Source organism: Salmo salar, chromosome 16 (genome assembly GCF_965601325.2).
Source record: "Salmo salar chromosome 16, fSalSal1, whole genome shotgun sequence".
Classification (NCBI taxonomy): Eukaryota; Metazoa; Chordata; class Actinopteri; order Salmoniformes; family Salmonidae; genus Salmo; species Salmo salar.
Genome location: NC_138306.1, coordinates 26,955,858 through 26,970,000, shown reverse-complemented (window position 1 = coordinate 26,970,000; position 14,143 = coordinate 26,955,858). Strand labels below are relative to the sequence as shown.

Below are 14,143 nucleotides of genomic sequence, written 5' to 3'. Positions count from 1 at the left end.
CTGTCCCTTGCCCTCTCTCCCTGTCCCTCCCTCTCTCTCCCTCCTCCTGACTTTCGCTTATTCACAAGATTCACAATACCTCTCCATCATTTTATATTTTTCCTTATATTGTTTCTCCCTTCTCTCTTTCCCTCTCTCCTTCCCACACACAAATGTACGGGTGGTCAGCTGGTGTGGGCGATGGGTGTTGGTGGGTTCATTGGGTGAGGAGAGAGTGTGAGAAGGAATGGTGTGTGCATACGTAGGTGGGTACGTGTGTGTGTGTTTGTGTGTGTGTGTGTGTGTGTGTGTGTGTGTGTGTGTGTGTGTGTGTGTGTGTGTGTGTGTGTGTGTGTGTGTGTGTGTGTGTGTGTGTGTGTGTGTGTGTGTGTGTGTGTGTGTGTGTGTGTGTGTGTGTGTGTGTGTGAGGTGTTAGAGATGGAGTGTGAGAGAGGTTTAGGTGTGAGAAAACAATTTTGGCAGCAGGTAAAGGTTACAGTTTCATCTTGAAAGGCGGTCAAAATAACACCCCTCAGGTTTCAAATATTGTATTGTACAATACTGGGCTGTTTGTTGACACTGACCTAATGGTTGTTGTGGTTTGAAATGGTTCACCAGAGCCTACAGGAAGACTAAAACTAAAATTGTTTCCCAGATTATTCATTAGGTCACTGCAAATTTTCTCATAAAACAAAAACTGTCCAATCGTGGTGATAATTATAGAATGTTTGTAAAAAACATTCACCTGATATTGCAAGAAAGTTCCTAGAACACATTTAATCTGTTCTTTTTATTTCACCTTTATTGAACCAGGTAGGCTAGTTGAGAACAAGCTCTCATTTACAACTGCGACCTGGCCAAGATAAAGCAAAGCAGTTTGACACATACAACAACACAGAGTTACACATGGAATAAACAAAACATTCAGTCAATAATACAGTAGAACAAAAGAAAACAAAAAGTATATATACAGTGAGTGCAAATGAGGTAAGTTAAGGCAATAAATAGGCCATGGTGGCGAAGTAATTACAATATAGCAATTAAACACTGGAATGGTAGATGTGCAGAAGATGAATGTGCAAGTAGAGATACTGGGGTGCAAAGGAGCAAGATAAATAAATACAGTATGGGGTTGAGGTAGGTAGGTAGATGTGCTGTTTATAGATGGGCTATGTACAGGTGCAGTGATCTGTCAGCTGCTCTGACAGCTGGTGCTTAAAGCTAGTGAGGGAGATATGAGTCTCCAGTTTCAGAGATTTTTGCAGTTCATTCCAGTCATTGGCAGCAGAGAACTGGAAGGAAAGACGACCAAAGGAGGAATTGGCTTTGGGGGTGACCAGTGAGATATACCTGCTGGAGCGCGTGCTACGAGTGGGTGCTGCTATGGTGACCAGTGAGCTGAGATAATACAGGGCTTTACCTAGCAGAGACTTGTAGATAACCTGTAGCCAGTGGGTTTGGCGACGAGTATCAAGCGAGGGCCAACCAACGAGAGCTTACAGGTCGCAATGGTGGGTAGTGTATGGGGCTTTGGTGACAAAACGGATGGCACTGTGATAGACTGCATCCAGTTTGTTGAGTGGAATGTTGGAGGCTATTTTATAGATGACATCACCATAGTCGAGGATCGGTAGGATGGTCAGTTTTACGGGGGTATGTTTGGCAGCATGAGTGAAGGATGGTTTGTTGCGATATAGGAAGCCGATTCTAGATTTAATTTTGGATTGGAGATGCTTAATGTGAGTCTGGAAGGAGAGTTTACAGTCTAACCAGACACCCAGGTATTTGTAGATGTCCACGTATTCTAAGTCAGAGCCATCCAGAGTAGTGATGCTGGACGGGCGAGCGGGTGTGGGCAGTGATCGATTGAATAGCATGCATTTAGTTTTACCTGCGTTTAAGAGCAGTCGGAGGCCACGGAAGGAGAGTTGTATGGCATTGAAGGTCGTCTGGAGGTTAGTTAACACAGTGTCCAAAGAGGGGCCAGAAGTATACAGAATGGTGTCGTCTGCGTAGAGGTGGATCAGAGAATCACCAGCTGCAAGAGCGACATCATTGATGTATACAAAGAAGAGAGTCGGCCCGAGAATTTAACCCTGTGGCACACCCATAGAGACTGCCAGAGGTCTGGACATCAGGCCCTCCGATTTGACACAATGAACTCTATCAGAGAAGTAGTTGGTAAACCAGGCGAGGCAATCATTTGAGAAACCAAGGCTGTCGAGTCTGCCAATAAGAATGTGGTGATTGACAGAGTCGAAAGCCTTGGCCAGGTTGATGAATATGGCTGCACAGTAATGTCTCTTATTGATGGCGGTTATGATGTTGTTTAGGACCTTGAGCGTGGCTGAGGTGCACCCATGACCAGCTCTGAAACCAGACTGCATAGCAGAGAAGGTACGGTGGGATTCAAAATGGGCGGTAATCTGTTTGTTAACTTGGCTTTCGAAGAGCTTAGAAGGACAGGGTAGGATAGATATAGGTCTGTAGCAGTTTGGGTCTAGAGTGTCACCCCCTTTGAAGAGGGGGATGACCGCGGCAGCTTTCCAATCTTTGGGAATCTCAGACGATACGAAAGAAAGGTTGAACAGGCTAGTAATAGGGGTTGCAACAATTTCGGCAGATAATTTTAGAAAGAGAGTGTCCAGATTGTCTAGCCCAGCTGATTTGTATGGGTCCAGATTTTGCAGCTCTTTCAGAACATCAGCTATCTGGATTTGGGTGAAGGAGAAATGGTGGGGGCTTTGGCGGGTTGCTGTGGAGGGTGCCGGGCAGTTGACTGGGGTAGGGGTAGCCAGGTGGAAAGCATGGCCAGCTGTAGAGAAATGCTTATTGAAATTCTCAATTATAGTGGATTTATCGGTGGTAACAGTGTTTCCTAGCCTCAGAGCAGTGGACAGCTGGGAGGAGGTGCTCTTATTCTCCATGGACTTTACAGTGTCCCAGAACTTTTTTGAGTTACTACTACAGGATGCAAATTTCTGTTTGAAAAAGCTAGCCTTAGCTTTTCTAACTGCCTGTGTATATTTGTTCCTAACTTCCCTGAAAAGTTGCATATCACGGGGGCTATTCGATGCTAATGCAGAACACCACAGTATGTTTTTGTGCTGGTCAAGGGCAGACTGGTCTGGAGTGAACCAAGGACTATATCTATTCCTAGTTAAAAAAAAATTGAGTGGGGCATGCTTATTTAAGATGGTGAGGAAGGCACTTTTAAAGAATAGCCAGGCATCATCTGCTGACGGGATGAGGTCAATGTCATTCCAGGATACCCCGGCCAGGTCGATTAGAAAGCCCTGCTCGCAGAAGTGTTTTAGGGAGCGTTTGACAGTGATGAGGGGTGGTCGTTTGGTCGCAGACCCCTTACGGATGCAGGCAATGAGACAGTGATCGCTGAGATCTTGATTAAAAACAGCAGAGGTGTATTTGGAGGGCGAGTTAGTTAGGATGACATCTATGAGGGTGCCCGTGTTTACGGATTTGGGGTTGTACCTGGTAGGTTCATTGATCATTTGTGTGAGATTGAGTGCATCAAACTTAGATTGTAGGATGGCCAGGGTGTTAAGCATGTCCCAGTTTAGGTCACCTAGTAGCACGAGCTCAGAAGATAGATGGGGGGGCAATCAAAAATCCCAGAATATTTCATTGGGTTGTGGGAACGTTGTGTGAGAATCCCAAGAGTTTCCAAACACAAAAACTGTCCAGTTGTGTTAATTATTGCAATCTTTCTATTAGGTTGCAAAAAACTGTTGACTGATGTTGCAAGAAAATTCCCAGAACACATTTTATTTTCTTAAAAATGTCTTAACACATTTTTTTACATTGTGGGAACATTGTGGGGATATGACAAGATACATTTTAGAGAGAAATATTATTGTGTGGACATTTTTGTGTGGGATGTTTTTGTAACATTAGGTGAATATGTTTTGCACCCTAAAAAAACATTGTAGACTCATCCGTACAATTGGACAGTTTTGTATTTTGGGAACATATCTTTTGTGATGTCTCCACAATGTTCTCACCAGACGATTCCCACAACCTAATTAAATATTCTGGGAACCTTAAATAATAGATTAAGGACTTAATGCAATCTGTAATGATTCAGCTTTACAGATTCCGCAATATAAATATAAAGGTAATATCCGATTGAGCCGACATATGCAGCGTTTACCGTGAATGCAGTCTCTGCTAAAGCGGGAACATTGCCTTTAAATTTAATTCATGGTGTAACGCTGAACTTCCCTAAATGTTTTATTCTGTCGGAAAGTTCTTGCAACATAAGGCAATTGTTTCATACAAACATTCTATAATCATCACCACAAATGGACAGCTCTTGTGTTAGGAGAAAATGTGCAGCGACCTAACGAATGTTCTGGGAACGTTCACTGAATCAATGATGGTTTGCTGGGAAAACGTTACTGATACATGTACATTGTTATTAGATTATCTGGAAACCTCATGAGAACTTTTGGGGAATGTTCAATGGTGGTTGTTACAGATGTTGTGCACATTTTAATACAACAATTTAAATGACCTCATGGTTGTTGTGGTTTGCAGTGATTTCGCCAGTGTCTACTCTGAGACAGGCTGGTCATACTGTATGGAGAATTGTCTCAGTTTTCCGCTGTGAGTTTGTTCTGTGGTCCAGTTCTGCTTGGCTGGACAGTCAAGGTCAGTTCCCCTAGCCAGACCATTTGGTCATTGCCTCCATTTGGTCATTGCGTCTGATTCATAGAATACATTTTGTTGGACACAAACTAGTGTGGGGAAGAGGGTGTGAGGGAGAATGTGTGATTGGGCAAGAGAGAACACACTAACATTTTTTAAATTAAATCTCAGCTAAAGCACCCTCTCTTTCTGGTAACTCCCTAGGCTTTTGGAGTTGTGATCCTGTCCCTGCTGCTATGCTCTTAGTAAAAAATGGTTCCAAAAGGGTTATTAAGCTGTCCCCATAGGATAACCCTTTTTGGTTCCAATTAGATACCTTTTTTGTTGCAGGTAGAACCCCCCATTTTTCTTTTTACAGGAACCAAAAAGGGTTCTTCAAAAGGTTCTGCTATGGGGAGAGTGTAGGATGTGTCTTCATGTGGGGATGGGATGTTTCCCCTCTGACATTATGACTATATTGAGGAGACAGGTCAACATATGTTCTATAAGATGCTGTTCTATTAGATGCTGTATGCTAAGACGTCACTAATTCCCTTTTTCAAACTATCTTTATTTCTCTCTATTCTAATATTACCTGAGTATATCAGCTACCATAGGAAGTAATATGGTTACTAATTGTAAATGCGCTCTCTCTCTCTCGCTCTCTCTCTCGCTCTCTCTCTCGCTCTTTCTCTCGCTCACTCTCTCGCTCACTCTCTCTCTCGCTCACTCTCTCTCTCTGTTCTCCTCTCCAGAGATGTTGGAGTCTAATAACTTGGTGACGTTTGAGGGCCAGGTGAATAGCTCTGCCTACCACACGTTCCTATTGGACGAGGAGAAGGGTCGTCTGGTGGTGGGAGCCAAGGACCACATCTTCTCCTTCAACCTAGTCAACATCAGCAGAGACATGGCACAGGTAACAGTTACAACACACTTATAACGCATTATAATCAATACACATGCATATATACACCATAGTCTGCTTGTTGTCTGTCTGATGTAGGATCTTCATTCGAGACAGTTTGCTACCGAAGAAAAATAATCCGGCAGCAAAAGGAAATGTGAATTATTATGTGGCTTATAATTAATGAACAATTTTGTAGGGGTTGATACGTTTTTCGTAAGGGAAAATCATGTCTAAAATTCCAAAGTGGAAATTCCAAACTTCAGAAACCTTTTAAACCTCAAATACACTACAAGTTTAACATTTCCTGCATTTCAGGAAAATTATCCTGCAACAGGGTGATCAAATTAAGATCTTACATCTGTAGCTACCTCACCCCTGTCAGTCTTAGCCAGTTTCAGCCAGGGACTCTGTTTCTACCATAGAGATAGATAGAGGACTCATCTTTGTATCTGTGCTATTATAACGTCTGTGACAGCATAGTCAGTGCTATTGAGGCAATCTCCATTTTTAAGTATTACATTTTCTTCTTCACAATTGGCTGATCCCTCCTGATGACCCAGTTGAACATAACTCTAACAGGGTCACCAGGAGGGATAGGCCAATAAAGTTGGAAGTCCCACCAAGGTGACTACATTAAAATGGTGGAAGCCCTCAATGGCGCTGCCCATGCTAATACAGCCTTTTGGCACCTAGAGGCCTCTATCATTCTCCATGGTTTCTACAGAGAAATGGCTGATGATTAATTCAGACCTGAGCTGTCGCGCAGCATCTCACACTGGCATGTTAGCCACTCCACGCACACCTGGATGAATAATGTGTAATCGAAAACAAAGTGGAGAACAAATCGCATTGTGACTCCACTACCCCCACCACACACATATACACATGTGAACATACGCAGGCTCGCAAGCAGACACATATACATCAATGAAATCTCATAAAATATGAGCTTCCTCCACGTTGCTGGCAGAACCACCTCAGCTAATTTAAGGCCTGTTAGCTGACCAGCTGCTTGGTCGAGGGTTTAGGGTTAGGGACTGGTTGAAGTTAGGATTGCTAGTGGCTTATTAAGGTTATTATATCTATGTGTATTGTGTAGTGAAGTATCCTTATCTCTCCGTGTCTGTGTAGATCCCGTGGCCTGCCTCCACCTCCAGAAGAGACGAGTGTAAATGGGCAGGAAAGGACCTAAAGGTGAGTAGCTACCTCATCTTACACTATCTCTCCCTCCCAAAGTACTACTTTTTACACTACAGTGGGTTTATGTAATCTGTGTGTTGACACATGGACAGGAAGCTCGGAATCTGATCATAATCCCCTTGCCAAGATAGAGACATTACATGAACTTAATCAACTAGAGTCCAACCCATAGACTGTAAAAAATCCATTGATGAAGACACCCCATTGTTTCCTATGAGAATGCTCAGTGGCGCATTTGAAGATCAGGAAGTGTCATATCAACATGTCACCATCTTGCTACATGTTATTGGAAATATTGCATGCGCAGTTTGAGCTACTCTAGGAAGTGACGTTGCATGCTAGCTCAGTGTATCTTAAGTTGAAGGCTGACCGCGGTACTGCAGACTACAAATAGAAACTAAATTATCCTTTTCCTGTGTGTGATTTTAAAGTAATCAGTTCAAGGACATACATCTGGTTAAATAGAAACAATTGTTGGTACCATGATTGTATTGAATGTTTTTTTATATATATAGCCACCAATATTGACCACAAAGATCGTCATTTTCCCATTCACTATAATGGGGTATCCTGTTTTCTGGAAACAATGCCTGCAGTACTGCAGTCGGCCTTCAACTTGAAATTCTCAATGTGAGGGGACAGTCGTTCTCCCCTGGTCTAACAATAGAACAGTTGACCTAACCACTGGGATACGGGGCTAACAGTGGACAGCCAATGGGCTTACAGTCACTGCTTTCAACACAGGAGCAGTGTCCTACTGTAACATCAGCTATGGCTGTGTAGAGACATGGGTATTTGTTAAATAGAGCATGGTTTCAGTCTACACAGTCATATGGCATTAGAAATTCCCACTGCTATATGAAGATCATTTAGGTGTGTGTTTTCCTCAGTCTAAGAAGAGTGATGACAATACCAGCAGCACCTCTATGCTACATATGTCCTTCTTGCATGACTAGCTCAGTCGTGTATATTTGTCCTGTATATATGTCTGAATGCAAGCAGTACATTGTGTAAAGACTCAGAGAGACAGTTCCATCTCTCTCCTTCTGACTTCCCTCTCAGACACAGCCTGGGGCCATGTGTTGCCTGCAATATAAAATCAGAGCTCCACTGCGTCTGCCTCACTAAGTTCACAGGCGCAAGGTCAAGCTATGCTGAGTTTCTATAGGGTTGATTTGAAGGGCCATCAGGTCTTTTGTGTGTGTGTTTTCTGTAAACATTCTGGAAGGGATGAGCGGGGAGCCCTGAAGGATGGTCTTTGTGTGTGAAGGGCAGAGGAGACAGGGAGGAGAGGAAGAAAAAGAGGGCAGAGGGGAGAAGGAGAGAGAGAGAGAGAGGTAGCAGGACTACAGATGCCCTTTGATGAACTTGAACAAAAACACTTGTGAACATGCCGCGGGGAAGACCGTGAAAGAGAGATGAGAGAGAGAAAATAATAGAAGCAGACATTTCTAATTTTCTCTACATCTGTGAAGAACGGATGGTGATACACAGAGCCAGGGGAAAATTAATTAAATCTGCACATCTGCACAACCAGCTAAACCACCCTGAAATGTCAGACAGCTCTTTGGACTACCACAAAGGCATACCCAATCAACAGAGCTGCTTCCTGTTGATAAAGTCAGATTAATTTAGTCATGCATTATTTGTGGTTCTGTTTTCTCTTTTTTCCCATCAGTGTGATGACATTAATTTTCATATGAGGTCAGGCCTGTTGCCTGCTCAGGCATGTGCTGACAGATCACGGGAAACAGGCTTTACGGCATGGAGACAGACACACTACACTCACTACACTAAACAGTAAACTCAGATGAGGTTACAGTATGTAATGCTCATAACATTTTATTGTTGTGGGAAGGTTGCTGGTGCGTTGCAGGCTAGTTGCAGGGATGTTTCTGCATTAAAAAGTCTCACTGTTGATGTCCATCATAAAATCCCAGCTGTTTCAGTACTCATCACATGTCCCTGAGCCTTTCTGATCGGGAGTCAGGATAGGAGAGAGGTCATTCAGTGTATATGGGGAGGGGGAGATGGAGAGAGAAATATAGGAGCAAGATATAAAGATCATTAAATAAAGAGAGAAAAACTGAGAATTACAGATGACTGGCCTCAATCTGAACAGCGAGTTGTTGAGTTATTACACAGCACAACAGTCTGGATTATCTCTGAAACAGCAGAAACAGCACTCACTCAGCTGGCCTGGGCATGATGTCATTGGTACAGTATAACCAATCAGGGCGGTTCCTTTCCCCAACATTGTTATTCACATGTAGTTGAAGTAGTTCCCTGCATATTCTTGGAATATTATTTCTAGATTATTCAGACAGGACAAGCCTTTCATTCTGATTTCAGATGCCCTTTATTCCCTCAACCTAAATATTTGTTTTCCAGCATTGCTCTACTGTATGTGATGTTGTGTTAAGTCCAGAGAGGGTTAACACTTTTCTCTGTCCAGTGGATCAGCTCTGGATAGGAGGGCTTACATCTGATGGACAAACTGGGTTTTGACCCAAATGGGCAGGACTGGGTCTTGTCCCAAATCACCACGACATGATTTTGCCACAACAGCTTCAGAAAGTTTTATTCTCTGTGTATGTTAGTTGTTTTCATAGTCTGTTTATCTCCTGCTTACCCATGATATGCAGTGGTGCAGCGGTCTAACACGGAACCCAAACCGGCTGTGTGCGTGCGCCATCGTGCGCTATCGTGCATAAATATATTTTGTCCCCCTACACCAAACGCGATCACGACTTGCAGGTTAAAATATCAAAACAAACTCTGAACCAATGACATTAATTTGGGGACAGGTCGAAAAGCATTAAACATGTATGGCAATTTAGCAAGTTAGCTTGCACTTGCTAGCTAATTTGTCCTATTTAGCTAGCTTGCTGTTGCTAGCTAATTTGTCCTGGGATATAAACATTAAGTTGTTATTTAACCTGAAATGCACAAGGTCCTCTACTCCGACAATTAATCCACACATAAAACGGCCATCCGAATCGCTTCTATAAACCAATGAGGAGATGGGAGAGGCAGGACTTTCAGCGCGCCTGCATCAGAAACAGAAAGGAGTTCTATTTTAGCCCTTGGCATCGCAGACGCTCTTTGGCCAGCGCGAGCAGTGTGGGTGCAATAATTGGTCAGCATGTTAAGCACTGCATCTCAGTGCAAGAGGCGTCACTAAAGTCCCTTGTTTGAACCCAGGCTGAATCACATCCGGCCGTGATTGGGAGTCCCATAGGGCGGCGCACAATTGGCACAGCGTCTGGCCGGTGTAGGCCGTCATTGTAAATAAGAATTTGTTCTTAACTGATTTGCCTTGTTAAATGAAGGTTAAAAAATATATACAAAATCTCTCTCTTTTTCTATCTCCAGAGTGAATGCTCTAATTTCATCAAGGTGTTACAGCCATTTAACCAGACCCATCTGTATGTATGTGGAACCGGAGCCTTCCACCCTGTCTGTGCCTACCTGGAGGTGGGGAAGAAACTAGAGGTATACCAACCTGCATTGTAACTATTCACACATGTATTCATCTTTCTGCCCACCCATCAGTCTGCTTACTCTAGTAATCTAGCTCTAGTGTTCTACTATTTACTGACCAATATGACAACATAAGCCATGGAAGAGGGAATGTCATGGTTTTTGCTGTCTGATTCAAGCCTTATATGAGCTGCAGCCAGATTACAGTATTAACAAAAACTCTACACTATAATGTGTGATTATGGTTTTGGCTTTCGATTTAAAACCATAAACCGTGGAGGTATTCTCTGAATCGTAATGATTCACTGATGGCCTGAAGAAAAATGTTTTTATTCGTTCAGTAAATGAGGTGGAAAATTCCATCGTCCAAAACATCGTCAATTCATTACTTTACAAATGAAACGCTGTGTGTTTGCGTGTGTTCTATGTCTCCTCTTCATAATGTCAGTGAGTCAGGCTTATAATTGTGTTTCCTATTCATTAGACTGCAGAGAATTAGAGAGGGAGAATGCCTCTGAGGACAGTCTTCCCAGCTCTTAACTGCCCGGCTGGGCCCACTTGTAAAAGTGACTCTATAACAGGGGTGTCCAACCCTGTTCCTGGAGAGCTAACTTCCTGTATGTTTTCGGTCCAACCCCAGTTGTAACTAACCTGGTTCAGCTTATCAACCAGCTAATTATTAGAACCAGGTGTGCAAGATTAGGGTTGGAGTGAAAACCTACAGGATGGTAGCTCTCCAGGAACAGAGTTGGAAAGCCTGGCTCTATGAGAATGTAAAATATCAAAATCTGCAAAAATAGAGATACAATGTTTTTTTCCAAGACGCCAACATCATGCATTGATGTCAATCGGACTTTGCGGTAAAATCTGAGTTCTAAATGCTCTTTATTTTGACCTATTTCTTATGTAAACAGGACAGTGTGTTCAGGCTGGAGCCCCAGATAGAGAACGGTCGAGGGAAGAGCCCTTATGACCCCAAGCTGCTCACAGCATCCATGCTCATTGGTGAGTGAGCCAAAACAAATTCACACACTCAACTTTCTTTATCAAGGTACTAATTTACCCCAGAACTTTTCACACACATAAAGAGGATGTTAAACCTCTTCTCTCATCGCCACTCATTCATTATGCATATTTACAGTTAAGAGGAAGTGAATAAATGACAGGGCTGGGTATATGCAGTATAGCAGGGCTGCCCAACCCTCTTCCTGGAGATCTACCATCCTGTGGGTTTTCAGTCCAACTCTAATTTAACACACCTGATTCTACTAATTAGCTGCTCAACAAGACCTTAACTAGCTGAAACAGATACGCTAAATTAGGGTTGGACTGAAAACCTACAGGACAGTAGATCTCCAGGAAGAGGGTTGGGCAGCGCTGCAGTATAGTGTTCATCATTAGTAGTGCTCTACAGTGGACACACTCTAATTTTCAAGCCTGTAAGAGTGGTAGATGTGTGTGTGCAAACGTGTGTGTGTCAGCTTCATTTCTTCACCATGTTCATCACCAGAACCAGTCATACTATATGACATCACATCACCCCAACCAAAAGATGGTCATTTTCCAGCCTAGGACCCCTTTGTCGCTATCTCCTCTTTCTCCTCTCACCTGTCTCCCTCCTTTTCTCTCTCTCCTTTCTCCTCTCACCCCTGTCTCCCTCCTCTCTCTCTCCTCATTCTACTCACCGCTGTCTCTCTCCTTCTCTCTCTCTCTCTCCTCTTTCTCCTCTCACCCCTCTCTCTCCTTCTCTCACTCGCTCCTCTTTCTCGTGTCTCCCCTCCTCTCTCTCTCCCCTCCCTCCTTTCATGCAGCCAGCTACCTGGCCCTGAGTCTCTTCCTTGTTCTGGTTCGTTATCTGGTAGATTAAGGTGTTCCTTGTGACAACACATTCTACCTGTATTGTTAAGCCAGCAGGCACCATAATGTACCTGCTAGACTAATACAGACACTTGACACCTGTACATGAAAGGTTATGACACACACACACACACACACCTGATACTGTCCTCCTCCTCTGTCCTTCAGATGGCGAACTGTATTCTGGGACATCAGCTGACTTCATGGGGAGAGACTTTGCCATTTTCCGTACGCTGGGACAGCATCACCCAATCAGAACAGAGCAACACGACTCTCGCTGGCTGAACGGTGAGATGGAGATAAAGAACATTCTCAGTTCTGATGTTCTTAGTTCATTGAACTATGCTTGCATGATGAGTAACCTTGCTTGATTCTTGAAGACTTGTGTTAGCTCCCCAAGTGGATGCCTAGGCTTTAGCTCAGCTAGCTAACAGTCTGTTGGCATGCAGACGAGCCGGATTAAAACCATCTTAATTTGAGACAGAAAGTGTCTCAAAGACAGAAACTAAAAAGACAAACGGACAGAAGCTGAGACAGAAAGTTGTTCTCAGAGTAAGATAACAGAGAAGACAGTGGAGAGCGAGTGTTAAGTGTTAAATCCTCTGTGTTATTGACATGACTGCAGAGAGCGAGTGTTAAGTGTTAAATCCTCTGTGTTATTGACATGACTGCAGAGAGAGAGTGGTAGCAGACACAGTATGTTAAAGTTTTTACTGGGGAAGAAGTCATGGATTCCCTATTTCATTATTTGTTAATTTTTTGTTTTTGTTTTGTGTAGACCCCAGGTTTGTGAGTGTCCATCTGATCCCAGAGAGTGACAACCAAGAGGATGACAAGATCTACCTGTTCTTCAGAGAGAATGCTATGGATGGGGAACATGCAGGCAAGGCTACTCAAGCACGCATCGGACAGCTCTGCAAGGTACACACACAAACACACTTAGACACCTCAGACTAAAACAGCTTCCTCTACCTCTAACAGAGTAAATGATTGACAGCGTGTTTTCCATAACGGATGCTTTCATAACCAGGTATCTCTCTCCTCTCAGGTTATATTTAGCTGTGAGGTGAGTTGTGTTTGGTGTGGCTCTCCTCTTACTGAGGGAGAGGTGGTTAATACATGACACTGGAGCCAGTGAGACTACAGCGAGACGACATAACAATGGTGGTACTGTTCGGATAATGGCTAGTATTGGCACAGACTAGTGTCTCCTCAGCCACCGAGTAGCGTGCACAACCTCCCAGGCTGATCTCGCAGTATGTGAGAAATCTGCTCTTCTCTAGTCAACACAATCCATTCATTATACAGCGTGTCAGCCTTAATAGAGCGTAATAAATCACTGTGGATCTTGGTGTGGATGTGTTTATTTTCTCACACTGGGAGCCTGTATTGTGTCGACGTGTGCAGAAAAACAAACACGCAAACGCAGACTCAAGACACTTTTGTTTTGATGAAGTAATATAAGAATCTGTAAGACTGCATTAAGCCGTTGTTGTCTGTTCGGGTGTCAATCATAGTTCTAAAATGCAGTAGTGTTATTTTGTAGGCGGGATGTAGTAAATGTTTGAGAGGTTCATTCTGGACTGGTGTGTTTCCCTCTATCAGAATGACTTTGGAGGCCACAGGAGTCTCGTGAATAAGTGGACCACATTCCTGAAGGCCAGACTGGTCTGTTCTGTACCTGGACTCAATGGCATAGACACTCACTTTGACGAACTACGTGAGTGTTTAACTACCACTGTGCATGTGTTGTATTCTATGTCATGCGTGTGTGCCTGTGTGGGTATGAAGAGGGGCTGTAGTGTGTATGGATATGTTTTGGGGAAACAAAATCATCTACTGTATATTTCTAATGCTACTGTATTGCGATTTGTTCTCGAGGCTAACACTTCAAGGATGTTTTTGTTCTCAGAGGATGTGTTTCTGATGAGCTCTAAGGATCCCAAGAACCCCATTATCTATGCAGTGTTCACTACATCCAGGTACGTACACCTGTCAGTCACCTGTTTAAACTCCCATTGGAGGTGTATGGATCATGTTGAATATTTTTGCTGGAGATGTGTGTGTCTA

The 14,143-nt window shown here is 43.4% G+C and overlaps 1 protein-coding gene across 1 annotated transcript in view; it reads left to right on the top strand.

The window, feature by feature from the left end:
• The window catches only part of LOC106573451 (semaphorin-3ab), a 36,107-nt gene that overhangs the window by 15,244 nt on the left and 6,720 nt on the right, over window positions 1-14,143 (top strand). The window contains exons 3-10 of the mRNA XM_014148512.3: window positions 5,382-5,542; window positions 6,665-6,727; window positions 10,109-10,228; window positions 11,131-11,221; window positions 12,242-12,361; window positions 12,852-12,994; window positions 13,679-13,793; window positions 13,986-14,055. Of these exons, the coding sequence (XP_014003987.2) occupies window positions 5,382-5,542; window positions 6,665-6,727; window positions 10,109-10,228; window positions 11,131-11,221; window positions 12,242-12,361; window positions 12,852-12,994; window positions 13,679-13,793; window positions 13,986-14,055 (883 nt within the window). The remainder of the gene's footprint in view (window positions 1-5,381; window positions 5,543-6,664; window positions 6,728-10,108; window positions 10,229-11,130; window positions 11,222-12,241; window positions 12,362-12,851; window positions 12,995-13,678; window positions 13,794-13,985; window positions 14,056-14,143) is intronic.